The sequence below is a fragment of the Planococcus citri genome, chromosome 1 (genome assembly GCF_950023065.1).
Source record: "Planococcus citri chromosome 1, ihPlaCitr1.1, whole genome shotgun sequence".
NCBI lineage: Eukaryota > Metazoa > Arthropoda > Insecta > Hemiptera > Pseudococcidae > Planococcus > Planococcus citri.
The window spans coordinates 66,681,928-66,708,627 of NC_088677.1; the positions used below are offsets into that span (position 1 = coordinate 66,681,928).

The following is a 26,700-nucleotide window of genomic DNA, read 5'->3' on the forward strand; positions in this document are numbered from 1 at the left end:
TTTCCCGGTCGGACATTTACAATATTATGATAGATCATCCACCATCGATCGACTTCGACTCTCTTCAACAAGTGGGACGAACAGCTAGTAAAAAATCACCAACTCAGCCGGTATGCCTTAAGACTTGGAATAAACAGCACTTAGAATTTAACAAATAAATAGATATTACATGGTAGATATATGTAAATATATAAACTCGATGAACTGTAAACACAGATGTGTTCGATATTGCAAACTTGGTGCAAAAAAAAATTTACTCAATGTTTCAAGGTACTGGTAATATGGCGATAGAATGGTGTTTTGTTATGAAAACAGATGTCACCGTTATGTTATATGTATGTAATTTTCTACTATACGAATACGACTGACGTAGTGATATGAATTCAGGTCAATAATGGCCGAGCCGAGTCGAGCTGTGAGCCCTGAGCGAAGGTTTTATATGCATTATCGTCGTGTATCGTTTCCTCGGTAGGTATCCGAACAGAGAATAAGTTTTCCAAGCAACGTGAAACACACAAAATGTGTGAATAAACCGGCAACCGAACGGGCATTGGAATGGTCGATACGATGAAAACACTGGCAACTGAACGCAGGCTGAGGCAGATCCCATCGTGGTGTGTTTCAGCGTTTCTTGCGTATAGCAATTTGTTATCATCGACGAAAAATTTACATACATCAATAGACCCAAGAAAATAGTATAAAATCACTCACCTTTTTTCTTATTGCAGTAGCCAAGGTAACATGATACGATGTACAACACAAACGAAGATCGAAGACGCGCACTTGATTAACAATGGTCAAAAAATGATTTCGCCTATCACTTGGTTCGATTGAAAAAACACAAATTTACACGTAAACATAGTAACAAAGAGAGAATAACAATTTAATTATTAATTTAACCTCGAATAACTCGCAACACATATATAACCGCACACGTAAAAGAAAAATCGAAACAATGATCTTTCACCGAAATATTATATATACCGATCTTGGCGAGTAACTTTTTCCAACAAAACAATAAAAACCGAGTTGGAAAAAATAATAACGAAATGGGCCGTATGTATGACAAATCGTCACAATTCAATAGTTACTGAAAAGCGTGCGGTGCCATCTATAGCTTATTACAATCAAACATTATATTGACCTGTTTTAATTACAATCTTCCGTAGGTATTTGCACATCATGGTGACAAATGAATCTTATATACTCTACTATACACGACGGGCGAAAACGAAAAATTTTACACTTGATAAAAAAAAACACCCGCCGCCGACGACGACGAAAAAACACACAACAAAACACGTTTCAAAAAAAACAATAACCAAAATCACACATTTACGAACCACACAAACGACGAAAAATATATATTGCGAAAATTCATTACCAAAAGTAATTACACTATCAAAGAACAATGAACTTTTATGTACGCCATTTGATGTCCTCTTTTTTTATACTATACATTTCATAACACATTTAATTTTCAATTTTACAAACAACTCGGGTAAAGCGGATTATTAACTCGAGTGTGATTTAATCGTAGAATAGATCTATGTACGCGATTTTTTACATAATATTCGAAATAAAAATGGTAACGCGTGTTTCAAAATATGTCACTTTTAGGCCATGTATGAATTTATTCGGAAAAATAACAATCACCGTTCACCGATTGTAAACCATGTAAACTTTACTACTGTAGTGAAGCCGCGTATAATTGGTGAAAGTATAATTCTTCCACTTACCACCGACCTGGTATCTGTGTCGAGATAACCAATCAGAAGCCGTATCCGGACCGACTTCTATGGCGTATCACGCCTTTTCGCCAATCAAAAACGCGTATTCGAGATCATCTCTGTGGCGGGAAGTTTCAATTAATGCTTTTTGTGTTTCGCTAGAATGTCGCTAGATTTGATTTTGAAACGTTTTTCGGGAGTGGTTTAGCGAATTGAAATGGATTTCGGTAATTTTTAATCATTTTTGATCGAAATAATTCGAAATTGTGTAATAATTTTCAAAATATGATGGAAAAATCATAGTTGCGGAGAAGCTTTGAAAAAAATGTCGTTTCGGTTGCATTTTGCGTTCTGGAGGAAAAATCAACAAAGAAGTAGGTAACGTTGGAATCTTTGTAGGCAAATTTTTGCAAGCAGCTTTCTCATGTGTTTGATGTGTTTTCACCCCCTCCCCTCAAATCAAGCAGTTTTTTAATTTTTATATTTTTCGAATTTATTTTATATTTTTACTTGATAATACAATCATTATTTTACTTTTAATTCTTTATTACAGATTTTAATGAATTTAATGTTCTGTAAGTATCAATTTTTAAATGTTTCGCCTCAGCTGATCAGCTGCACATGATTAAAGTAGGGAAAGACACCAAAATCAATTTTCATAAAGAGTTTCTTATTTTATACCAAGACTCCAATATCATACCCACAATGTCGTGTATTTTGAGAACAATTGAGGAAACCATACTGTTTGGGTATATCATCTATCGCATATCGCTAGAATCAAGCAAGTACTTCGTTGATGATTCAATCAATGCCTACCTACTTTCAATTTAAATCATTGATTTTCTTACGTCTTCGACAGGTGTTTTTTGAACATTGAACAAGCCGAATTCAACAATGAACTACTCGAATACAGTCGCTAATATTCCTAAATCGACTGAAAACTGGCGTTGTACGATGGTCAACAAATTCAAATGCGAATTCGTATGGATAATTTCTTAGTATAATTTACATATCGCCAGCATCAAAGAAAACAAACCGTTTTCATGCCGCAAACGATTTTTTGAGCTGTCAATTTCAAGTTTGTATGATAAAGATAAAAAAAAATCGTACGACTGGTTGCATTTTAATTTGAACGTCATGTAAAGTAAAACACTGGAACCGTGACTGTCTCGCTCATGGACTCAAAAAATAAGAGATCCGATCCTTGTGAAAAAAAAACTTCGTCCTGAAAAATCAAAATGGAATTATGTCGTTTGAAATTCGTCCAGAAGAACGATAAAGATGGTAGCAATTTCGTAATCGATGTTAAAGGAAAGGAATTCCCAGCTCACAAAGTCATCCTGGGAGCAGTGGCTAAGAAAATTTGAAAATTTACAGGATTTAGCGTTTGAATTTGTTACCCGTTGCTGATACATATAATCTGAGAACAATGAACATTCAAGAACAAATTGTACTGTTGACATTTTGATTTTTTGCGGATTTGAATAGCGTCTAGAGCTTGAAAACTTATGCTAGTAGCTTACACTTGAAGTAAACTTGAAAGGAATAATGAAATTGGAAGGATGGAATGATTTGAACTAGTACCCATGTCATGTGCTGATACTGTATAAAGAGGTGATTTTATGTAAAAAATTTTCAAAAATTTTAATGTAGGTACCTAATGTACTTACTCATTTTATTGTTTTACGATTTTTTTTGCCAATGATATTCCAATGTTCATGTTGTCTCATATTCATATATTTGAAGGATTGTTCTAAATAATTCCTGAATAAAAAATATTCTGTACTAAATAGCTAAACTTGATCATTTGTTTCTAGTAGGCAAGTAGGAAAATGAATTTTGAATTTTATAAGTGGAACTGAGACTTTAAAAATGCATTTTGATCGTATTTTATTTTCTGGAAGAAAAATCAACTTAGTAAAAAAGAGAAGTGCGATGTGATGTTATTTTTTAATTACTTACCTATGTATAAACATTCCAAATGTATACGAGTTGGTGCAATATTATGTATGTATTATTTAATCTCCAAGCATTTCAACTTTCCCATCTACTCTCAATATTTTGAAAATGTTTCGACAAACTTGGGTACTGCTGTGATAATATCAAAAATTAATGAAAAAGTGATTTCAAATTTAATCAACGCCTTGCTAGGCCTAATACAATTAACCTACGTATTTCCAATGTCATCGATTTTATATTTTCTTCTTTGGCAGGAGAAAGTCTTGAATAAAATCGTGAATATTGAGGCATCACTGGATTAAAATCTCAGAATAGTGATGCTGGTAAAATATTGTGACCGGTTACTACAAAAACATAGGCATTGATACATATAAAAATACTTTTGAAAACATTTATCATCTATATACCTACAAATATTAGAATGTCCAACTGTCCTACTTGTGAACTCAAAAAAATTAGAACTGCAAATTGCAATATTATCCAGAAAGATGTCAATATACAAGATCAGAGCGAAAATTTGGACTTGACATTCATCAAATGTTGCGATTTCATCGCTCACAAAAACGAACTACTACCAGAAAATAAGTTGAGGATTAATTGCTAATTTTTTACACTTGGTTTATCGACATTTCACTACTAAGTACCCAGACCCACAAGCCACAATAGTGCTTACTATTTCAGGTTCTCTCTGCTATACTTATTGTATATGTTTTATTTATGTAGGTATAATCTGTTATGAAGCACCTATTTATTTTTAATTTTTTCATTGTTGTGCGATTTTGATCCAAGTGATTATAGAAGTGTTCTTTTACTTGATAGTAAGAATCAAAAATTTTGTGCAAGAGATGAAGTCGTACGATGACTTCCCTTATTGAAAAAATCTACCGTAGCTGTAGGATAAAAAAGAAAATTATGAACATAATGTCGTTTGAGTTGCGTTTTATATTCTGAAGGAAGAAATTTAAAAGAACCAACTTTACTATTTACAAGTCATTGATCAGAATCAGAGACATTTTGTCAGCTGGCAGGTGGATGATGTGCAAGTGCAATTATTTGATAATTTACAACTAACAAAATAATCAAATAATATTCCATAAAAAAAACGAATGGGTGGAGGTACACGGAAAAAATTTTTAACAAAAATTACTTGTCAAATAGGTAGTAATAAATGTCACTAATGTCAGCCAAAAAATATATTTTACCTGGAATTAGGTGAAATTTATTAGTCTCATGGTAAAATTTACTAATCTCATAGTAAAAATCACTCAACGTGTGGTTCAATTCGATGATGAAAGCAGAAATTACTTTTCTGTATGGTATTTTTTTCGTACAAAATTCAGTGTAATTTTTACTATTCTGTTCAAGGATAAATTTCACAGTCATTTTTACTATTGGCATAGTAAAACTTATTAAAATGGGATAATTTTAACTATAGAATTACAGTAAAAATTATTGTAATTGAACAGTGAGAAATACTGAGTTTCGAAACAAATTTTAACATGGGATCCGGTTACCGAAATAGTAAAAATTACCCATACTTCTTTTTCCGAGTATAAATGAAAAAATTTCAAGTTTGAAACTTAGAAAGTTGAAATTTTAAATTTTGAAATTCTTATATTTTGTTTTCGTTTTTTTTTTTTTTTTTGTATTTATTCATTAGGTACCTATATAACGTATTGCTTCACGAATTCGGAATTACCTATTAGTTGATCACTAATCTTTGATTTATAGATGTGGGAGTGTCAATTTCGGATTAAACTTCAATAATTTATAAATACCTACTCAATTCAAAATTAACGTTCATCAACAAGTGAACGAATAGTTACGAGTCGAGTAAGGGGTCATGACAGTTGAAAAGAAAACCAATAATTAAAAAATAACAACAACAAATCATTGCAAATTAAATTAAAAATTAACAAAAAAGTTATGAGATTCGAGATTCCATTAACAAATGGCAAAAGTTAGAGTTGCGCAACATATCGTTGAAACCTCCTCTAAACCCAAGTTGTAAAAGCATCGAAAAAACTTTATCACCTAAACTAAAACTGCTGAAATTTCCTTGAAATTTGTTATTCAACTTGGGAAATTAAATTTATCTAATCCAATTGCAACCCCATCGGCCCCATCCACCTGCAAGCTGACAAAATAAGGTTTACATGTGGAAACCATTCGATCCTGCCTCGTCGTTATCGTAATCCTTGATAAGAAATGATAAGAACTGCGCACATTTTGTGTAAGTACAGTGGATCATATGAATTTTTATAAGAAATCGATTGAAAATAGAAATGTTATTCATAATTGCGGCTGTGTTGATACGATTAGATTTCTAGAAATTCGCATAGTTGCTTCTGTGAATAGTGCACCAGTCCTAAATCCCTTTATTTTACCAGCTGCGTTACATTAGCTGAAATTAGTTTCAGAACATCGTCATAAGGTAAGCTTATTACTAAGTACGTTACCATTTGCATATTCATGGCATATTCGAATATTGATTTGATACCTAATTAACTACCTAGTTGATACCTATTCTACCTATCAATAGTTAAATTCCACCGATCTGTTTTTTTTTTCAACAGGTTATTTCTGCTATGAGCGATTTGAGTGCATTCGTGAATAACAGTCCCAGTTCACATAAAGACTCTAGTACTGAAAACTGGTGCTGTTTTAAATCTGAAAAATTAGAATGCGAGTACACCTGGATAATTCAAAATTTCAATCTTCAAGCACCCAGGATTGTCCGTACTAAACTGATATCATCTGAGTTTTCAGCTCCAAATGATTCCTGCAAATGGTTTATGTCGCTCGAAATGGAAATCACTTCTTACAGTTCTTACAATTGTCCAACATCCGATTGCTGGTTATCCATTGTGATATGCCGAAGTGAAACCACTAATTCCGAACCACGATCAGGAAACGTGGATATCTCACTCATGGACTTGAATAATGAAAAGTCAAAGACTCTTCAACGTGAGTTCTTTGTGAATAATCAAACTAATAATGTGAGCATTGCGAGGTACGTCAAATTTAGAGACTTACTTGCCGAAGACGGTAAACTATTACCGAAAGGCGAGTTGAGGATTTACTGCAAACTGTCTTATGTTCGGGATATCGGCACCGTTACGAATCATTTCCCATTGGAATTCATCGAATCTAACCCTATGCGCGATTTCGAGAAATTATTCAACGACGATGATTGCAGCGATGTCGTAATTGACGTGAATGGAAAATCGTTCCCAGCTCATAAAGTTATCCTGGCAGCTCGTAGTCCAGTATTTAAAGCCATGTTCAAAAATAATCTGATGGAAAATCAACAAAATCGCGTTGAAATCAAGGACGCGGACGAGAATGTTTTTCAAGAAGTATTGCGTTATATTTACACGGGAAAAGTTGAAAATTTAAACGATATAGCATTAGAATTGATGCTCATTGCTGAAAAATATGATCTAGCGCAACTAAAGGGAATGTGTTTAAAGGTACTTGGTTCGTTGCTTTCGGTGAACAACGTTGTGAAGATTTTGATTATCGCTGATTTGAATAATGCGCATTATTTGAAAACTCAGGCTGTTGAGTACATCAGAGCTAACGTGTTAAAAGTTATGAGATCTAAAGACTGGACTGATTTGAACGCTCATCCTGATTTGATGAACAATATACTAGATGTAGGATGTTGAATTTGTTTCAATTTATATAATCACCTAATGAGTTTAAACTTATGAATTATTTTTTAAAGTTTTCAACGTAGGTACCGTATTCGTTTTTTCTATTTTTACTTTTTTAGAAGACAGTGTTGATGAGAGATAATATTGAATTATTATTTTATTATTGTATCAGTATCCTGGGTGTTTATTATTTACTGAATTAAAAGTGTTTCCAGGTATAGCGTCGTTATTCGTCCTTTTTGTGAACTACGAGTATTTAGACTAGACATGAGTGACAGGAGGAAACCAACATTTGAAAATGCCTGAAAAGATGGGTAATTCTGGTTTAGATTAGATTTACGCCTGATGGAAGTGGGAGGAAGAAACCGAATCTAGAACACGTGTATGATAAGACCGGATGAGATGAAAAAACGAACCCTGATATTCGCAGCTAAGAATTGCAGAATTTTATGCATTTTCAATTTTCTTCGCCATATTTTTGATATTTGAATACTTCATTCTTTAATTTTAGTGTACGTTAAGTAATTTTTTCATCCGACTGTGTTATTAGCGTGTGGATATCTCACTTAAAGGTATGAGCTGGTAGATAATTTTTCTGTTTTCTCAAAATGACATTATAATATAGCGCTATATACGATACAATAGATATAATCCGATGTTTTAGAGAGGTGTAAATACCTACATACGATTATGTGAATTTAAATTCCTCATTTAGTTACTTTTGAGTTCGTTTTTATTAATGCGTTTATTATTCCATTCCAGGATATTCAATATGATTCCGATGCACTTATTCAGTAGGTCTATTCTTAAACTACCAAAACCAAGTTTTTTGGTATCGTCCATCAAAGAAATAAGGTGAGTAATTTTCTGGCAAAAGTCGTCAATAGTTCTTGAAATTCCATTTCCTGTAAGTAATTACGCATTTTTTTCATTCGTTGACAGATATTTATCGATACAGCCGAATTCAAGAATGAGCCACGTGAATGCACCAACGAATAAGATTCCTGCGTTAAAAAAAGACTCAATCTGTACGAAAAACTGGTTTTGTACTATTGCTAAAAAAATCGAACACGAGTTCACATGGATAATTGAGGATTTTAATTTACAAATAGCCAACATGCGTACAGAGGAATTGAAGTGTCTTACGCTTTCAGATCACAACGATTCGTTTGAATGGGTTTTAGAACCGACTATCCGCAGAATTCATAAAGACAACGATCTTAAACTGTGGTGTGAATGGTTAGATTTCAATTTAAAGATGTCTTGCAGTTCAGCCAGATTCAGCCCAATATCTGGCAGTGTAAGTGTCTCGCTTATGAACTTGAAAAATGAGAAATCCTATTCGTATACACAAGACTTCCATTTGAGTGCAGAACATGAATTCACCAGTGGTGTCGGCTTAAAATTAATGAAATGCAGTGATTTGAAAAGCTATTTATTACCTGAAGGCGAGTTAAAGATTCATTTCAAAATTGCCTTCATTCGTGATACAATCACCGCTTCAAATCATTTTCCATTAGACGAGTCTAACCTGACGCACGACTTCGAAAAATTATTCAACGATGAAGATAGCAGCGATATTATAATTGACGTTAACGGAAAGAAGTTCCCGGCTCACAAAAGTATCCTGGCAGTTAATAGTCCAGTATTTCAAGCTATGTTTAAAAATGATCTGATGAAAAATCAACAAAGTCGGATTGAAATTAATGATATCGATGAGAAAATTTTTCAAGAGGTGTTGCGTTGTATTTACACTAGAAAAGTTGAGAATTTGAACGATATAGTATTCGAATTGATCCCCGTTGCTGTCAAGTATGATATTGAGCCTTTAAAGAGAGCGTGCTCAAAAAAATTCAGTGAATTGCTGTCAGAGAAAACTGCTGTAAAAATGTTGATTTTCGCCCACTTGAATAGCGTCTCTAATTTGAAAAAAAAAGCGAATGATTATATCAGAAGGAACATAAAGAAAGTTAAGAAATCAAAAGACTGGAATGATTTGAATGCTTATCCAGATTTAAAGAAAACGATACAACAGTATACTTAGTCCAACTGTGTAATAGAATGCTGAAATATTATAATGCCTCCTGTCTGTTCCACTTTTTACAATTGATTAAGATTTTTTAAAGCTACTTATATCAAATAGGTATTTGGTTTTTATTTATTGTTTTGTAGCAGACTTTAATGCGAGAACGAAATGCTAATATCTACTGAATTTCTTCAATTTGTATTTGTATATTCTGGGTGTTTGAATATTTGCGAAGTAAAAAAAAAATTCTGACTGTGTTGTTTCTCAGTATTTTGATTTGTTAACTACACGTCATGTATTCAGAATTGTAGACCTATACATCCTACACACCTATAACTATACCTACTTATCTCCTTCAATGAATGAAGGCTGAAGCTCATAAAATGTGAATTAAAGAGTAAAGTAAAGTTGAAGTTTGCTATAATTTCAATTTCCGTCTTGGCATGAACTTGGTTGATGAACAATATATTGGATGTAGGAAGCTGAAATATTATTAGATCTCCGTCAATTTTTATAATGACCTAGGTAATGCCTAATGAATTAATGATTTTACATTCACCATTATGAATTTTCAAAGTTTTCAACATAGGTTTGTACCATGTAGCTACGTACTCGTTTTTTTATTTGAATTTTGAAAGCAGTGTTGGTGAAAAATATAAAGGAGGTACATAGTACTGTTACTCCTGCGCTTGCGTCGGTCTCGCACGAACTCTAGGTCGCTCGCACGCTCTTCTAGACCACGTGTTTGATAAGAAAGACAACAACATGAGAGTGATGCAAGAAAAAACAAACTTGCCATAAGAACAAACTGCTAGAATTTTTGCGTTTCCTTCACCATATTCTTGAAATTTGAATACTTTATTCTTCAACTTGTTCAACTATAGGTACGTTAACTGATTCTTTTTATCTAACTGTGGTACTGATTGTCGTGTGAACCAAAATCTCGCTTGAAGGTATGCAATTTTTCTGTTGTCACGAAATCTCTTAACATAGCATTATTGTATGATAAGCTTGGCTGTGATCATCGTTTGCATCCAAATGCCAGTTTTAAATACGACGATGAGAATTTAAATTTCCATTTCATTTAAGTTCGTTTTTATTAATGCGTTTATTGTTTCATTTCAGGGTATTTAGTATGATTCCGATACACTTTTCCAGGATTTTTAAACCACCTAAATCAATTTTTTTGGTGTCAGCTATCAATGACAGAAAGTGAGTATTTTTTTTTCAAAAAGCAATAGTTCTTTGAATCCTAATTCCTTCAATTAATTTTTCAATATTTTTTTTCCATAGATATTTATCAATCCAGCCAAATAATTCAAGAATGATCCACGTGACTGCATCAACGAATATTCCTACATTGAATAAAGACTCTGTCTGTACAAAAAAATGGTTTTATACTACCGCTAAAAAAATCGAACAAGAGTTCACATGGATAATTGAAGATTTTAATTTTCACATGGCCAACATCTATGATGATGAATTGAAGTCACCTGTACTTTCAGAGGTTAATGATTCGTATAAGTGGTTTTTAAAACTGAACATACCCCTGCAATATTATTCTCTCAAGCACGAATCTTTACATCTCAATTTTGAAATGGTTCCCTGTGCATTTAACATCAGCCCGATATCAGGCAGTATAAGTGCCTCACTAATGGACTCGAAAAATCAGAAATTCAATACTTGTGCACACAACTTCTATGAAAAAAGTCTTAAAAAATGTGATAAAGTCAGCTTGAGACTAATTAAATGCGGTGATTTGAAAAACGAGTTATTACCAGAAGGCCAGTTGAGGATTCATATCAATATTGCCTTCATTGGCGATACAATTACTGCTTCGAATCATTTTCCGGCGGATGAATCTAATCTTACGCATGATTTTGAAAAATTATTCAACGATGAGGATAGTAGTGATGTTATAATTGAAATTGATGGAAAGAAGTATCCAGCTCATAAAAGTGTCCTGGCAGCTCGTAGCTCAGTATTTCATGACATGTTTAAAAATGATACGATGAAGAGTCAACGGAATCGTATTGAAATTAAAGATACCGATGAAAAAAATTTCCAAGAAGTGTTGCGTTATATTTACACCGGAAAAGTTGAGAATTTGAACGATATAGTATTCGAATTGATTCCCGTTGCTGAAAAATATAACCTTGCGCCTTTAAAGACCGCGTGCTTACATGCACTAAGTGCATTACTGTCAGAGAAAACTGCTGTAAAAATTTTGATTATGGCTGAATTGAATGGAGCACAGAGTTTGAAAACTCAAGCGATTGAGTATATTCTAGAGAACTGGACTAATGTTACGAAATCAGAAGACTGGAATGATTTAGACTGTTATCCTGATTTGATGAAATGCTTAACCAGCAATGAAAATGATTACTATGATAAATATGATAGGTGCTGAAAATGATTTCCTTGTACGGTGCATGATGTAGGTACTTATAGAGTTTCCAGTAATTCGTAATTCATGTTCTTTTTATTTTACCTAATTAGGTACCCACATATACCTACTTCCTTTTGTTTTACTCTAATTCATTTTTTGAAGTTTTCAGTTTTCAACCTAATTGGTAGGTAGGTACCTAAATCTATATTTTTTTTCTTTAAAAAAAAATTTATTATCTGCATGTGATTTGAATCATAAATGCGAGTGTAATTGAAATGTTCATTTTGTATCATCTGTAAGTAGGTATTTTGTGTAATGCTATTTTTGCTCAAGTAAAAGATACTTTCAAGTTATGAACGATTACTCTGTTTTTTAAGTTAACCTAACCGTTGAGTATCTGCTTCAATGAAGTACATATGCAGTTCAATAATAAAAAAATATTTCGAATTTGGAAAAATGCATCGCACTTTTTACTACGTACACATTCAAAGTATACCATGCATTCGCGAAAATTTGAAATTTTAAGGTGCGGCTATACTGAATTTAACCGTTACCTTAAACTTAACCCTAGAAGTTAAACAAAGGCAACTTTAATGTTGACGTACATTAAATTCAGTATAAACCAGTCTTATTCTTAAGTTAAGGGAATAAGTTTACGGTTAAGTTCAGTATAGACCCTCCTTTACACAACAACAGTGAATGAGTGAGATCAAAACCCACCATTTAAAAAAAAAACTAAAAAAAGGCTCGTCCGGCCCTCCACTCCAGCGTTTGTCCTTCTCTCTCACTCTCTCCCGAACTCTAGTCGCTCTCGCTCGCACGCTCTGCTAACACTCTAACACGTGTTTGATAAGAGAGACAGAGATAAGAGTGATGCAAGAAAAAACCAACTCGTCGTAAGAATTCAATAAGTTTGTATGCATTATATTTCTTCGCCATCTTCTTGAAATTTGAATACTTAACCCAACTGTGTTATTGTTATTAGCGTATGAACCAAAATCTCGCTTGAAGGTATGCAATTTTTTATTTTTAATCTCGTTATTCGTTAACATAGCAGTGTTTGAGTGTACCATACAATACTGATTATCAGAGAATTGATTAATAGCTAGTGATTATTGTAAAATAGCTTGGCTGTGATCACCTTACACTTACACATCATCCACATTCTAGATGTAAATACGATTATACGTGAATCTAATTTCCCATTTTATTTGAGTTCGTTTTTATTAATGCGTTTATCGTTTCATTTCAGAGTATTCAGTATGATTCCGATACATTTTTCTAGGATTTTTAAACCGCCAAAATCAACTTTTTTGCTATCAGCTATCAATGAAATAAGGTGAGTAATTTTTTTGCAAAAGGCAATAGTTCTTCGAATCTTAATTCTTTAATTAATTTTTCAATTTTTTTTCTCTTACATATTCATAGATATTTATCGATCCAGCCAAATTCAAGAGTGATCCACGCGACTACATCGACGAATATTCCTGCATTAAATAAAGACTCTATCTGTACAAAAAAATGGCTGTATACTACCGCTAAAAAAGTCGAACAAGAGTTCACATGGATAATTGAAGATTTCAAATTACAAATGGCCAACATCTACGAAGATGAATTGAAATCGCCGGTTCTTTCAGAAGTTAATGATTCGTACAAGTGGTTTTTAAAACTGAACATGTCCCGGAGTTATGGTTCTTTCGAATTCGAGCACAGCCGTTTACATCTCAATTTTGATATGGTTCCCTGTGCATTTAACATCAGCCCGATATCCGGCAGTCTAAGTGTGTCACTTATGGACTCGAAAAATCGGAAATTCAATTCTTGTTCACACAACTTCTATAAAACGAGCAGTGAAAAAAGTCAAAAAGAACAAGTCAGATTGGAACTTATTAAATGCGGTGATTTGAAGGACGAGTTATTACCAGAAGGCCAGTTGAGAATTTATCTCAAGTTTGCCTTCATTCGCGACACAATCACTGCTACGAATCATTTTCCATTGGATGAATCTAATCATACACATGATTTTGAAAAGTTATTCAACGATGAGGATAGTAGTGACGTTGTAATTGCCATTGATGGAAAGAAGTACCCAGCTCATAAAAGTGTCCTGGCAGCTCGTAGCTCAGTATTTCATGACATGTTTAAAAATGATACGATGAAGAGTCAACGGAATCGTATTGAAATTAAAGATACCGATGAAAAAATTTTCCAAGAAGTGTTGCGTTATATTTACACCGGAAAAGTTGAGAATTTGAACGATATAGTATTCGAATTGATCCCCGTGGCTGTGAAGTATGATCTTGCGCATTTGAAGAACGCGTGTTTAAACGCACTGAGTGCATTGCTGTCAGAGAAAACTGCTGTAAAAATTTTGACTGTGGCTGAATTGAATGGAGCAAAGTGTTTGAAAACTCAAGCTATTAAGTATATTCAAGAGAACTTGATTAATGTTATGAAATCAGAAGACTGGAATGATTTAAGCTGTAATCCAGATTTGATGAAATGTTTACTAGCTTCAGATAACTCGTACGATGCATATTGATGAATTGAGTTGTTTATTTTAATTACACTTTATAGTATTACTTCAATTCATTTTTTGAAGTTTTCAGTTTTCTACCAGATTGGTAAATCTATATTTTTTTTAATATGTATACCTAATAATTATAATCAACTACTTACCCAAGTATTTTGAGTAATTCAAGTTTTTGCTTAAGTAAAAGATACTTTCAAGTTGTGAATGAGTATATTATATACTCTGTTTTTTAATAACCTAACCGTTGAGTATCTGCTTCAATGAAGTATAATTTGTAAGTGACCAAGTTACGTGTTTCCTTCCAGGTGAAACAATTTAGCAGTTCGATAATAGAAAAAGATTTCGAATTTTACGCAGAAGCGTACGTCGCTTTAATTTTTCAGACAATTGGACGTAATAACTCGTTGAATATGAAAAAATAATTATTAATAAAAACATTCATACACATCAATAAATTGAATTTATTTATTTACAACACCTGTTCATCCGTTGTAAAAAAGTAAGCAGAAATTTACGTAAAACTGCACCTTATAGAAGAACGTTCGAAGAACATGCTGTAGATACAGCAAAGCAAAATCGCTCGAACACTCCTGATGCAATACAATTGTTGGATTGCGAATACAGTACCTACCTACAGCTGATGAAATCATATGTTGGTATAACTACGTTTTCATCCAATTCGCAATTCCTCAGTATGCTATATTATGAACGCGATTATGTGAATTTACATAGGTACACCTCATTAATAGAGTTTGTTTTTTATTATTAATGTGTTTTATAGTGTTTCATTCTATGATAGGTATACTTACTGGTTTGATATGATTCCAAAACACCTTTTTAGAGTTTTCAAACGATCCAAACCAAATTTTTTGCAATCTACCATCAATGAAATTAGGTGAGTAATTTTTTCACAAATTTAGTCAACAGTATTCTACTACCTACTTCAATTCATCTAATTAATTTTTTTCACTTCTTCGACAGATATTTATCGAACCGGTCGAATTCAACAGTAAGCCACTTAAATGCATCAACGATTCCTGCTTCGCGTAAAGACTGCATTCGCACTGAAAAGTGGTGCTATACGAAAGCTGAAAAATACGAATGCGAATACACCTGGATAATTCAAGATTATAGTGCGAATGTTGCCAGGATCTGTCGAGGACTGAGATCATCTGCGTTTTCAGCTGCGAATGATCCTTCCAAGTGGTCTATAGATGTCAGAATCAAAGATTTTTATAACGATCAACTTGAAAATGACGAAAACTGGTTATGTATGAGCTTATATTTGGAAAGAGAAAGAATCGACGAATTCGAACCAATTTCGGGAAACGTGACGGTCTCACTCATCGACTCCAGTAATCAAAAAGCAAATACCGATCAAGAGAACTTTTTAGTTGAGTTCCTACATGGAGATGATAATAACATCAGCACGTTGAAATTCATTAAATGTGATAATTTGATTTCTAAGAAGGACGTATTATTACCGGAAGACGAGCTCAGGATTCATTGCAAACTTCATTTTAATCGGGAACTCGTCAATTTTACGAGTACGAATGATGTTCCAATCCAAACAGATGAATCTAATAATGTTACGCATGATTTAGAAAAATTGCTCAACGATAAAGAGAGTAGTGATCTTATGATTAACGTTAATGGAAAGGATTATCCGGCACATAGAACTATTCTGGCAGCTCGTAGTCCGGTATTTAAAGCCATGTTTAAAGATGATACGACGGAAACTCAACAAAATCGCATCGAAATTAAAGATATCGATGAGAATATTTTCGAAGAAGTATTGCGGTATATTTACACAGGAAGAGTTGAGAATTTGAAAGATACTGCGTTGGAACTGCTACCGGTCGCTGAAAAATTTAATCTGGAGCACTTAAAGAATATGTGTGTAAGTGCATTGAGTATGCTACTGTCTGAAAATACTGCTGTAAAAATTCTTATTCTTTCGGATTTGAGTAATGCGGAGGGCTTGAAAACTCGGGCGATTGAATATATAAAAGCGAATTTATTAGAAGTTATGAGATCAGAAGACTGGAATGATTTGAGCTCGAATAAAGATTTGATGAAATGTTTATTAAATTCAGATTGATGTAATACCTACCTATATTTTTATGAATAAAATTATGTAGACATTGATACTTATCCTAAGTTTGTATTTTGCATAATTTATGTTTACGCATTCGAATACCTACTACATATTATAGTTAATGTTGATTTGTTATTTTTAATAAATTTAAAATAAGTATAGGTATGATTATATTTCTCAAAATTTGTTTACTTTTTTTTTTTTAAATCAAGAGATTTTGATGCAAAGTGATTAAAGAGCTCATTTTATAAGCATCATTCAAATTCATTCAGGAACGTTCTTATACCTATATTTTTGAATATGTTTATCAATTATCATTGTTGTAGAATAAAAGTTATGCACTTTTAACTTGAGTAATGAATGATCATGGCATAATAGGTAGTCTTCTAGTCTACTTATAACCCAACCACTGAGTAGGTAGAGGTACTTATCTAGCTGCTACAACTTCAATGAAGTAGAAATTTATAGTGAATGGTAATAAGTTTTATTAGTTTTTAGAACCGCCGACAAAAAACTAGATCAAAAGAGCATGCAAAAGTGGAAAATATATCACCAGGCAAAATTTTAGAAACTGAAGTGCATTTTGTGATTTTTGATGAATTTTTGAAAATAAAATTTGGGTCAAAATGATAAAGACAAATCAAAATTTTATCAAATGCAAATTGACCTGGAATGCTGAAATTTTAGAGGTGGCCTATATTTTTGACCTGCCAAATCGATTTGCAAACGGTTCAAAACCATTTCAAGCAGTTCTGGGGCCTCTATCAGATTTTTGAAGCCTGAAATGTCCAGAAAAGTTTACCAAATAAAGTTGGAATTGGAAAGCAGAGATTTACTTCACACTCGTATTTCATCACGTTATGTTTCAAAAATGATGTCGTTTTGGTTGCGTTTTGCATTTGGAAGGAAAAAAGGTGAGGGAGGGAGAAAACGCCAGATCGCTAGGCTAGAACACGTGTTTGATAACTGATAAGAACAGAATACACGAAAAGAGATGTGTGAAAAAACCTACTCGAGGACTGAAAACGAAATTATTTTATTATTCATTTTCATCGCCGTACATTCTTGAACATTTGAGACTTGTACCTGAATACATATAAATAAGTATATAACGTAAGTAATTTTTCTTTATAAGCATAGAATTGTAATGATGCAATAATATAATAGTTTAGTTCAGTTGCATTAGTACGTAATAAACTCATACCTACAGCTGAACGTAACAGTGACATTGTACTGTATATGGGTATATCTACATCTAGTATAGGTATCCATCCATTCGCAAATCTTTATTCTAGATTATGAACGCGATAATGTGAATTTACATACTTATACCTCATTCATAGAGTTTATTTTTCATTGATACGTTGGCATTTCATTCTAGGGCATTTGAATATGATTCCGAAACACCTTTGTAGTATTTTCAATAAACCATCCAAACCAAATTTTTTGCTATTTGCTAATGCTATCAATAAAATGAGGTGAGTAACTTTTTCGTAAATTTAGTCAACAGTTCTCGTACTTTATTTTCCTCTAATTAATTTTTTTCACTTCTCTGGCAGATATTCGTCGAACCAATTGAATTCAACGATGAGTCACTTGAATGCATCAACGAATATTCCTGCATTTAAAAAAGATTCCATCTGTACAGAAACCTGGTTTTACACTAGTGGCAAAAAATTCGAACAAGAGTTCACATGGATCATCAAAGACTACAATTTACAGATAGCCAGTATCCGTCGAAATCAGTTCAAATCACCCGTCTTTTCAGTGGCGAATGATTCTTGCAAGTGGTTTTTAGAACTCAAAATCAAGGGTGTGTATGAGTCTCTAATGGAATCCCCGGACCCTGAGTGGTTATTTCTCAATTTCATCACGTTTCCCAGTACAACAACAAACGTCAGCTCAATGTCGGGTTGTGTGCGTGCCTCACTTATGGACTCGAAGAATAAGAAATCTAATACCCTTGTGCGTAACTTCAATGAGGAAACTGAAACTGAAAAATTCAGCTTAAAATTCATTAAATGCTGTGATTTGAAGAACGAATTATCACCAGAAGGCGAGTTGAGGATTTATTTCAAAATTTCCTTACTTCGGGATAGAATAACAGTTTCGAATCATTTTACACTGGATGAATCTAGCTGTGCGCAAGATTTTGAAAAATTATTCAACGATGACGATTTTAGCGATGTTATAATTGATGTTGGCGGAAAGAAATACCCGGCACATAAAGCTATCCTGGCAGCTCGTTGTCCAGTATTCAAAGCGATGTTTAAAAATGACTCCTCGAAGAATGAACAAAATTGTGTCATAGAAATCAAAGATATCGACGAGAACATTTTTCAAGAGGTGTTACGCTATATTTACACCGGAAAAGTTGAGAATTTAAGCGATATAGCGTTAGAATTGATGATCGTTGCTCAGAAATATGATCTTGGACCTTTGAAGAAAGCGTGCTTGAATGCACTAAGTGCGTCGACTTGAGCAGCGCACGTTATTTGAAAAACTCAAAAATTCAGTACCATCGTATGAGATCAGAAGGCGAAAATCAAACGCTTATAGGTATCCATGATTTGATGAAACGTATTTGGTACCTACCTACACACTAAACAGCACAGGATGCTGAAAAATTAGCCATCCGCTAATTTTTATTACTCACTGATCTGATATATTATGTTTTTTTTTCTTTCCAATTCTCAACATACGAGTAGGTGTTTGTTTGTTTTTTTTTATCATTTTATTATATTTATTGGCTTATGTAAGTGCGTATAATGATACTGAATGGTTCATATTGTATCATCTGTATTCAAAGTGTTCGAATATTTGCTAAATAAAAGATTTTCAGACAGCCTTATTTCTTACTATTTCGATTGGTCCATTATTTAGAACTATTTAGTAGCCTACCTACTTTACTTGCTTCAAAGAATAAAAGCATTTGAATAGTGATCAAGATTGCTAGCTTTTTTCTGGGTCAAGCTGCTTTTTCGTGGACCAAAATCCTCTTATTAGGATTGTGAAGGAAGCGATCTGAAAAAACGCTTCGTAATGAGAATTTGGAAGGAGGACAACCTATTTAGTGAGTAAAAGGTCAATCCTCATTCATACGTTCAAAGATGTACCAAAAACCGACAACTCTACTAAAAAAGCAAAAATGAAAATCATTTCAATCACAATTCACGTTCCTGATTTTTTAATTCGTTTTCTTTCTTAAAAAAAAAAAAAACGAAGTATTCGTTCATTTTGTTTATAATTCAGCTTTGAAAAAAGAAAAAACTTCAATTTTTAAAATTTTTTACCATTTTTATTTTATTTTAATTTTTGTATTATTATTTGACCAAACCAAATTCGTCAACCATAAAATAACTATTTGATTGATGAGGGTTAGTACTTAGTTTTAAATATTGAATATTTATTAAATTTTACAGGCTCTAAACTTTGAATTTTTTATTCATTTTTGTTTTTTAATAATTTGTTGATGAGTGTCACTGTCAATAATTGTAAAGCTTCAGGAAACAAAAACGAAAAAATTCAATGTTTTGAACTCTGAAGATGGAAATAATTCATAAATTAACAATTTTGAATCTTGTCAATAAATTTAATGAACAAATCGAGTCGTAACTCGTAATCTCGTAATACTTGATCAAAATTAAAATTCAAAGTAGTACCGAATAAATGTACAACTTAACTTGTACAACCAATGCAATACCTTCAAGTCAACCTTGTCAACAAATAGTCAAATACGTAGCTATTTAAAAAAATAAAAAACGAAAACAACGAATAAAAAAATTGAAAAAATCAAAGTCAAGATGTTTAATAGAACTTGGAAGTAGAACTATTAGTACAAGTACTGCATCCACCTGCGTGCTGACAAAGTAAGGCTTACAGTATCACTATCAATATTCATCATCATGTGTTTCGACTTTCAAAATCAGCGGAATTTTGTTTTATTTATAGACTGTCTATAGTTTTATTATACAATTTTTCAGTCATTTTTATTCATTCAATCATTCTGCTGTTATAAGTAGTACATTGGTTTACTTTTACACATACCTAAAATCTACTCAACTGTTACTTTACTATAGTTCAATTTTACTACCGGAATACTTTGTATGCGTTTCCTGAACCATGCACCAGAATCAAAATTTGTTTTGGTTTCAATGAAATAAGGTGAGCTTTTTACATAGTCACTCGTGTTTACTTTAATCGATAACGTATACCTAGGTAATATCAATCTGGCTTTCTTTGTTTAACAGTCATTTCTGCAACCATCCAAACTTATATTGACAATGAGCGACTCAAATATGTTTTCGTTTATTCCTGCTTCACATAAAGACTGCATTCTCACTGAAAAGTGGTGTTATACGAAAGCTGATAAATACGAATGCGAATACACCTGGATAATTCAAGATTATAGCACGAATGCCTCCAGGATCCGTCAGAAAGGACTGAGATCATCTGCATTTTCAGCTGCGAATGATTCTTCCAAGTGGGAGTGGTATTTAGAGATTTCAATCAATGATCATTATAACCATAATCTTCAAGAATACGAAGACTGGTTGTGTATAAGCTTACATTTGGGAACAGAAAGGATTCATGACTTTAAACCAATTTCGGGAAACGTGACTATCTCACTCATGGACTCCAAGAATCGTAAAGCAAATACTAATGAAGCGAACTTTTTTGTTGAGTTACGTGGAGAAGATAGTACTCGTAATATCCACGCGTTTAAATTCATTAAATGCGATCATTTGATTTCTATAAACGACGACGTATTATTACCGAAAGGTGAGCTGAGGATTCTTTGCAAACTTTATTTCAACCGGGAATTCGTCAATTTTACGAATCCGAATGATGTTCCAAATCAAATAGATGAATTTAATAGTGTTACGCATGATTTGGAAAAATTGCTCGATGATGAAGAGAGTAGTGATCTTATGATTAACGTTAATGGAAAGGATTATCCAGCCCATAAAACTATTCTGGCAGCTCGTAGCCCGGTATTTAAAGCCATGCTTAAACACGACGTGGCTGAAACTCAACAAAATCGCATTGAAATTAAAGATATCGATGAGAATATTTTCAAAGAACTATTGCGATATATTTACACAGGAAGAGTTGAGAATTTGAAAGATACCGCATTGGAATTGCTGCTGGTCGCTGAAAAATATGATCTAGAGCATTTGAAGAATATGTGTGTAAGTGCATTGAGTGTGCTACTGTCTGAAAAAACTGCTGTAAAAATTCTTATTCTATCGGATTTGATTAATGTGGAGTGCTTGAAAACTCGGGCGATTGAATATGTAAAAGCGAATTTATTAGAAGTTATGAGATCAAAAGACTGGAATGATTTGAACTCGAATAAAGACTTGATGAAATGTTTATTAGATTCAGATCGATGAAATACATTTTTATAAATAAAATGACGCTGTAATATAATTTCAAGTTATTTTTGTTATTTTTGATGAATTCAAAATAAATAATTATTTCTCAAAGTATGCCCTAATTTTTCACTTGAAAAAAAAAATCACCAAGGAATTTTGATGCCAGTGATCATGATTGTAAATGTTATGTAAAGAGCTCACTTTATATCATCATTCGACTTCGTGAAATGTTCGGATTTTTTACTTTTCCATTTTTGAATGTTTGATTTTGAATTTTAATGCAAGTGATGTAGTATAGGTACATAATATGTAGAAGGGTTTTCTCAGTTTCAAAACTTTAATCTACCCACTTTATAAATTGCTAGATTGAATTTGGTACCTTTGCCTACTTGCTATAAATTGCTTAAAAAATAAATTATAAAATGCTTCTTTGTTCTGATCGAGCCAGTAGTTATTTCATGAATTCTATTCAATGGTTGAATATTGAGTCACATCTCTCATCAGTCATCACATATGCTCAAGTTCAAACTTCAATTTAAAAAATCTGTGGAATTTATCGACCATGATCGAAATTTGAACTTTGAAGGTGGAAGCAGAAAATGTAGAAGTTTTAATGATGTCGTTTTGGTTGCATTTTGTAGGAAACCAATATGACAACAATGACAATAACATCAACAAAATTTTATAAGGTGTGTAATTTTTTGATCATGGGAGTGAAGGGAGCGTAAACACATTAACAAAAGCAAAACACACTACCATAGCTATTAATAGCTACCATTCAGCAATCATGTGGTTATTTCATTAGCATTAGGTTTGATAAAATAATTAACCGGCGAGGAATTCATTTTTATTTTTTATCGCCATATTCTTAATTTCCATGGGGGTTCAACTCATATGGTACAAAAAACGAGACCAAGTTTGGCATAGACTTACTATTTTAGATCAGACATGTAGTTTGTCATTCTGTCGCTGAATTTTCTGAGCGCTGCTTGTAATATTTTTATTCATCACAGTAAACACCTGTGGCCATCAAAACAGGGTTCAAACATGTTTTAAAATTTTCTACAATTTTCAACAGGATGATAACAAATGTGGTTGTAATAACACAATGTCGATTGAGATTGATCTTTTTCAATGTAAATTTTGGTGTGATTTTAGATTTATTTTTTAATATTAATGGTAGTGTACTGCTGTGTACCGAACTGCCGAACCCGAAATGACAATCGGGATCGGCAGATTCGCATGCACAAATTCCCGAGCGAGAAAAAGGTAAGATTTGATGATTTGATTTGAGTCGTAAAAATTTTTATTCAAAAATCTAAATTCTAAACTCGTTGAATTAAGGTTTTTCATCAGAAAAAAATTGTTTCCAGTCACTATGGGTGAAATTTTTTCGTGTTCAACATTTTTTACAGGTATACAACAATGTTCAATATGAAATTTCAAAAATTCGAGGATATGGTCATTTCAACTATCTTAATCAGGAATACTCGTACCCTTCGATATTTCAGACCAAAATTTATGATTTACTTTTTTGAAAGAAAAAAAGGTTAATTTTCAAAATTCAAAAAGAGGCCATCTTTTAAATTGAAAGTGTTTCTCCGAAAAAAAATCACTCCAGTAAATCTAGATTTTTGAGAATTGAAAGTGTATTCCCAGGAAAATAGGTGAAATGCCTCTGTCCACGGATTTTTGAAATTTTGATGAAACATTGTCAGTGGCGGATTTAAGGATTAGGGCCCGAGGAGCAAATCGGGGAAAAGGGCCCAAAGTCATGTTTCATGTGAAATATCGTCAGGTAGGTTTTCTGGGGTGCCGGGTGCGAAAATGCACTCCATTTTTACCAACCACCCCTCCATCTCCTTCAAGGAGCTAACGTATTGATGAATAACTATTTGAGGAAGGTTATTAAAATTTCCTCAGTAAGTTCCATAAGCATAATAAAATTATAATTGGCCGTAGCGAAGCGAGGGCAAAAGCTTTTGAAATTTTATAATTCAAGAGGTCAAAAAACGTTGTTTCTAATGTGTGAGATTATTTTTCTGGATTTAATATTTGAAATTTGAATGAAAACTTTTTACTTTGAATAATTTTAGAGAAGAAAATTAAATTGACCTGAGCGAAATTTTCTAATCCAAGAGGTAAAAACTTTTTTTATGTCAAAAATTGATTTCTTGGAGTTGCTAGTGTTTAGATTCTAGTGAAAATTTTTTAGAAATAGAATTGTAGAAAACAAAGTAGGTAATGTAGCCCGGGCGAAGCGAGGGCAAAAGTTTTTGAAATTTTATAATCCAGGAGGTCAAAAAAACGTTATTTCTGGATTCAATATTTCAAATTTTAATGAAAACTTTTTAAATATTTCAATTTTGGAGAAGAAAATTAAATTGGCCAGAGCGGAATCTTCTAATCCAAGAGGTAAAAAACTTTGTACATATATGCAACACTTGATTTTTCTGGCCTTACTACTGCTTTGATCTTAGAGAAAATCCTTTAGAAAGAAAGTTGAAGAAAACAAAGTGAAGTAGCCCGAGCGAAGCGAGGGCAAAAGCTTTTGAAATTTTATAATCTGAGAGGTCAGGGTCGGCTTGATTTTTCGAAGTTGGCAATAATTAGGTACCAAAAAGTAGGCATAATATTTATGCATTCCACAATATTATTGCAGTTTCAGGAATGATATTATATTTCGATATAATAGGTATTAGTCCAGTCATTTTAGCAAAATTTTTAGTCGAACCTCGAGAAAATTAGGGGCAAGCTGAATTTTACATTAATTTGTTCAGGTTGGTCTCTAAAACAACCCATCAAAAGTTGCACCCCGCAACTTGACCGCTACCCCCGCAAGAGGTCATTAACCTTTGCCGAAACATGTTTTTCGGCTTTATCGCCGAAATGAAGGGTCCTACAGGGAAAATGTTCGAGTAAATATTATTCTACGTTAAATTTCCTATTACCATGACCAGTTCAGTTTTTCCCAAAATGGCGATTTCACCCTTAGTAAGGAGGGGATAAAGTTGTCAATTTTATGAAAATTGTTTTAAAAAATGAAAATCGACAATTTAGAACGTGAACTCGGTTGCGGGTACACTCGAAAATATTTTGACCAAAGTTGCACACCACAACTTGTATGCTACCCCCGCAAGAGGTCATTAACCTTTGTCAATCTACGTTTTTTGGCAATTTAACCGAAATGAACGGTCGGAGGGGAAAAAGTGATTGAACTAAAATTGTTCTACGTTAAATTTCCTATAAGCATGACCCGTTCAGCTTTTCCCAAAATGGCGATTTCACGCTTACTGAGGGGGGAGAGGGGTAAAGTTGTCAATTTTATGAAAATTGTTTTAAAAAATGAAAATTGACAATTTGAAACGTGAACTCGATTCAAGGTACATTCGAAAATATTTTGACCAAAGTTGCACACCGCAACTTGTCCGTCACCCCCCCTCCCCGCCACCGCAATAGATCATTAACCTTTGTTAATCTACGTTTTTCGGCTATACCGCCGAAATGAAGGGTCGGAGGGATAAAAGTAATTGAACTAAAATTATTCTAAGTCAAATTTCCTATAAGCAGTTGTTTGCGTAATCATAATTTCAGCCTTACAGTGGAAGTGTTTCAAATTGAAAAAAGTAATTAAAAAACTGATTTTGCTTTTTTGATAAATACCTAGATAGGTGTCACATGAACATTTTAAAAATTTGAAAAAAATTGTGAAAAATATTCTAAAAAACGAAAATTTGATGAAATTATAATTTTTCAAACTGAAAAGATGATACTTAACTTTCTATGCCATAACTTTCTCATTAGGTAGGTACCTATTTGCTTTTGTTGTATAGGTAATATGCTTTTAAAAAAAGAATAAAACGACACCTAGCATTAGAAATTTTTTTAAAAAGTATGTTGAATAGGTACCTATAAAACATTGAAAAAATCAAGAAATTGATTTAGGTAATTTTTTAGTAAGTTCTGCCTGAAAAAAATTTAAAAATCCCAAAAACATCTCTAAAAATCAACACCAGAAAATCATGTTTTAAATTGTTAAAAGTTAAAACTTGATTAAATAGCAGAAAAATGTGTTGAAAAATAAAGGTACTAGGTATCAGAGGGTGAAGGAGGGAGGTGGGTTCAAGTCCAGCTGATTAGTCAAAATGAAAAAATAAACCAATATTTGAATTCAGTCTCATTGAGATGGTCACAGACAACATGTCATTTCACTTTCAAATTTTGACCGAATATTAGAGACCCTTTGTGCTCTTCCAGGGTTGTAAAGATTCCACTGGTATGGCTGCCCAGGTGACCAATGTAAGGTAATGATTATAATTTGTAATAAAGATTTATCGAGGGGAATCAAATAAACTCACTTCAATTTTGTTTTTCTAAACACCATTATTGACCTCTTGAATTGATAGGTTGTGGTTTCAAAGAATTCGAGAGACTCCATCGAATTTTTAAAATTTTTTGTTTTCGAATAATTTGTATCAAAGAATAAAAGGTTCATTATCTTGGTGTATCTTTCGATTAGGTACCTAATTTGAAAACATATTTTCAAATTCGTTTGGTTCAAATTCAAACTTTTCTCCGATGAGGTTTTTTGAAAAAATATGTGAATGAACAGCAGTTCGCGAACAAATCAACATAAAAAGCTACGATTTTTGGCTTACAGCCCATTTTCGAACAAAAAAATCAATTGGGAGGCATTTTGAGTGTCCTAGGAAATTTTTGACATTTTTAGTTTTCAAAATAGAAAAGAAAACTTTTATCTCTCCGACCCTTCATTTCGGTGGCATAGCCGAAAAACGTAGATTAACAAAGGTTAATGATTTCTTGCGGTGGGGGGGGGGGGGGTGACGGACAAGTTGCGGTGTGCAACTTTGGTCAAAATATTTTCGAATGTACCTTGAATCGAGTTCACGTTTCAAATTGTCAATTTT

At 32.9% G+C, this 26,700-nt stretch overlaps 5 protein-coding genes across 16 annotated transcripts in view; 4 read left to right on the forward strand and 1 right to left on the reverse strand.

Moving 5' to 3' along the window:
- Positions 1–1,686, reverse strand: part of LOC135833410 (chromodomain-helicase-DNA-binding protein 7-like) — a 116,652-nt gene extending 114,966 nt beyond the window's left edge. For all 5 annotated transcript variants that reach the window (XM_065347213.1, XM_065347214.1, XM_065347210.1 and 2 more), the window contains exon 1: positions 712–1,686. The gene's annotated coding sequence lies outside the window, so the exon portion shown is untranslated. The remainder of the gene's footprint in view (positions 1–711) is intronic.
- A 4,180-nt stretch (positions 1,687–5,866) lies between these two features.
- LOC135833412 (speckle-type POZ protein B-like) lies at positions 5,867–12,116 on the forward strand. Of its 6 annotated transcripts, XM_065347219.1 has the most exons (6): positions 5,868–6,123; positions 6,266–7,920; positions 8,111–8,203; positions 8,291–10,327; positions 10,500–10,586; positions 10,668–12,116. In XM_065347219.1, exons 3-4 carry the CDS (start codon positions 8,121–8,123, stop codon positions 9,390–9,392), a joined length of 1,185 nt encoding a protein of 394 aa, XP_065203291.1. In that variant the 5' UTR covers positions 5,868–6,123; positions 6,266–7,920; positions 8,111–8,120; the 3' UTR covers positions 9,393–10,327; positions 10,500–10,586; positions 10,668–12,116. The 6 variants fall into 6 exon arrangements, with proteins under 6 accessions (XP_065203287.1, XP_065203288.1, XP_065203291.1 ...); XM_065347215.1 differs by having other exon boundaries at positions 5,867–6,123; positions 6,266–8,203; XM_065347216.1 differs by having other exon boundaries at positions 5,867–6,123; positions 6,266–8,203; positions 8,291–10,258.
- A 396-nt stretch (positions 12,117–12,512) lies between these two features.
- Positions 12,513–16,581, forward strand: LOC135833413 (speckle-type POZ protein B-like). 3 transcript variants are annotated; one of them, XR_010556461.1, is made up of 5 exons: positions 12,513–12,774; positions 12,890–12,935; positions 13,016–13,102; positions 13,192–15,191; positions 15,278–16,581. XR_010556461.1 is itself a non-coding variant. In XM_065347222.1 (2 exons), exons 1-2 carry the CDS (start codon positions 15,115–15,117, stop codon positions 16,395–16,397), a joined length of 1,197 nt encoding a protein of 398 aa, XP_065203294.1. In that variant the 5' UTR covers positions 14,896–15,114; the 3' UTR covers positions 16,398–16,581. The 3 variants fall into 3 exon arrangements, 1 of the variants encoding a protein (XP_065203294.1); XR_010556460.1 differs by lacking the exon at positions 12,890–12,935 and having other exon boundaries at positions 12,513–12,674; positions 12,749–12,774; XM_065347222.1 differs by lacking the exons at positions 12,513–12,774; positions 12,890–12,935; positions 13,016–13,102 and having other exon boundaries at positions 14,896–15,191.
- A 536-nt stretch (positions 16,582–17,117) lies between these two features.
- LOC135833414 (speckle-type POZ protein-like) lies at positions 17,118–19,240 on the forward strand. Its single transcript, XM_065347223.1, has 3 exons — positions 17,118–17,507; positions 17,776–17,872; positions 17,954–19,240. The coding sequence occupies exons 2-3, from the start codon at positions 17,787–17,789 to the stop codon at positions 18,873–18,875; spliced, it is 1,008 nt and encodes a 335-aa protein (XP_065203295.1). The 5' UTR covers positions 17,118–17,507; positions 17,776–17,786; the 3' UTR covers positions 18,876–19,240.
- Positions 19,241–20,245: 1,005 nt separating this feature from the next.
- Positions 20,246–21,886, forward strand: LOC135833418 (speckle-type POZ protein B-like). Its single transcript, XM_065347230.1, has 2 exons — positions 20,246–20,558; positions 20,645–21,886. The coding sequence occupies exon 2, from the start codon at positions 20,678–20,680 to the stop codon at positions 21,788–21,790; it is 1,113 nt and encodes a 370-aa protein (XP_065203302.1). The 5' UTR covers positions 20,246–20,558; positions 20,645–20,677; the 3' UTR covers positions 21,791–21,886.
- Positions 21,887–26,700: the final 4,814 nt, after the last annotated feature.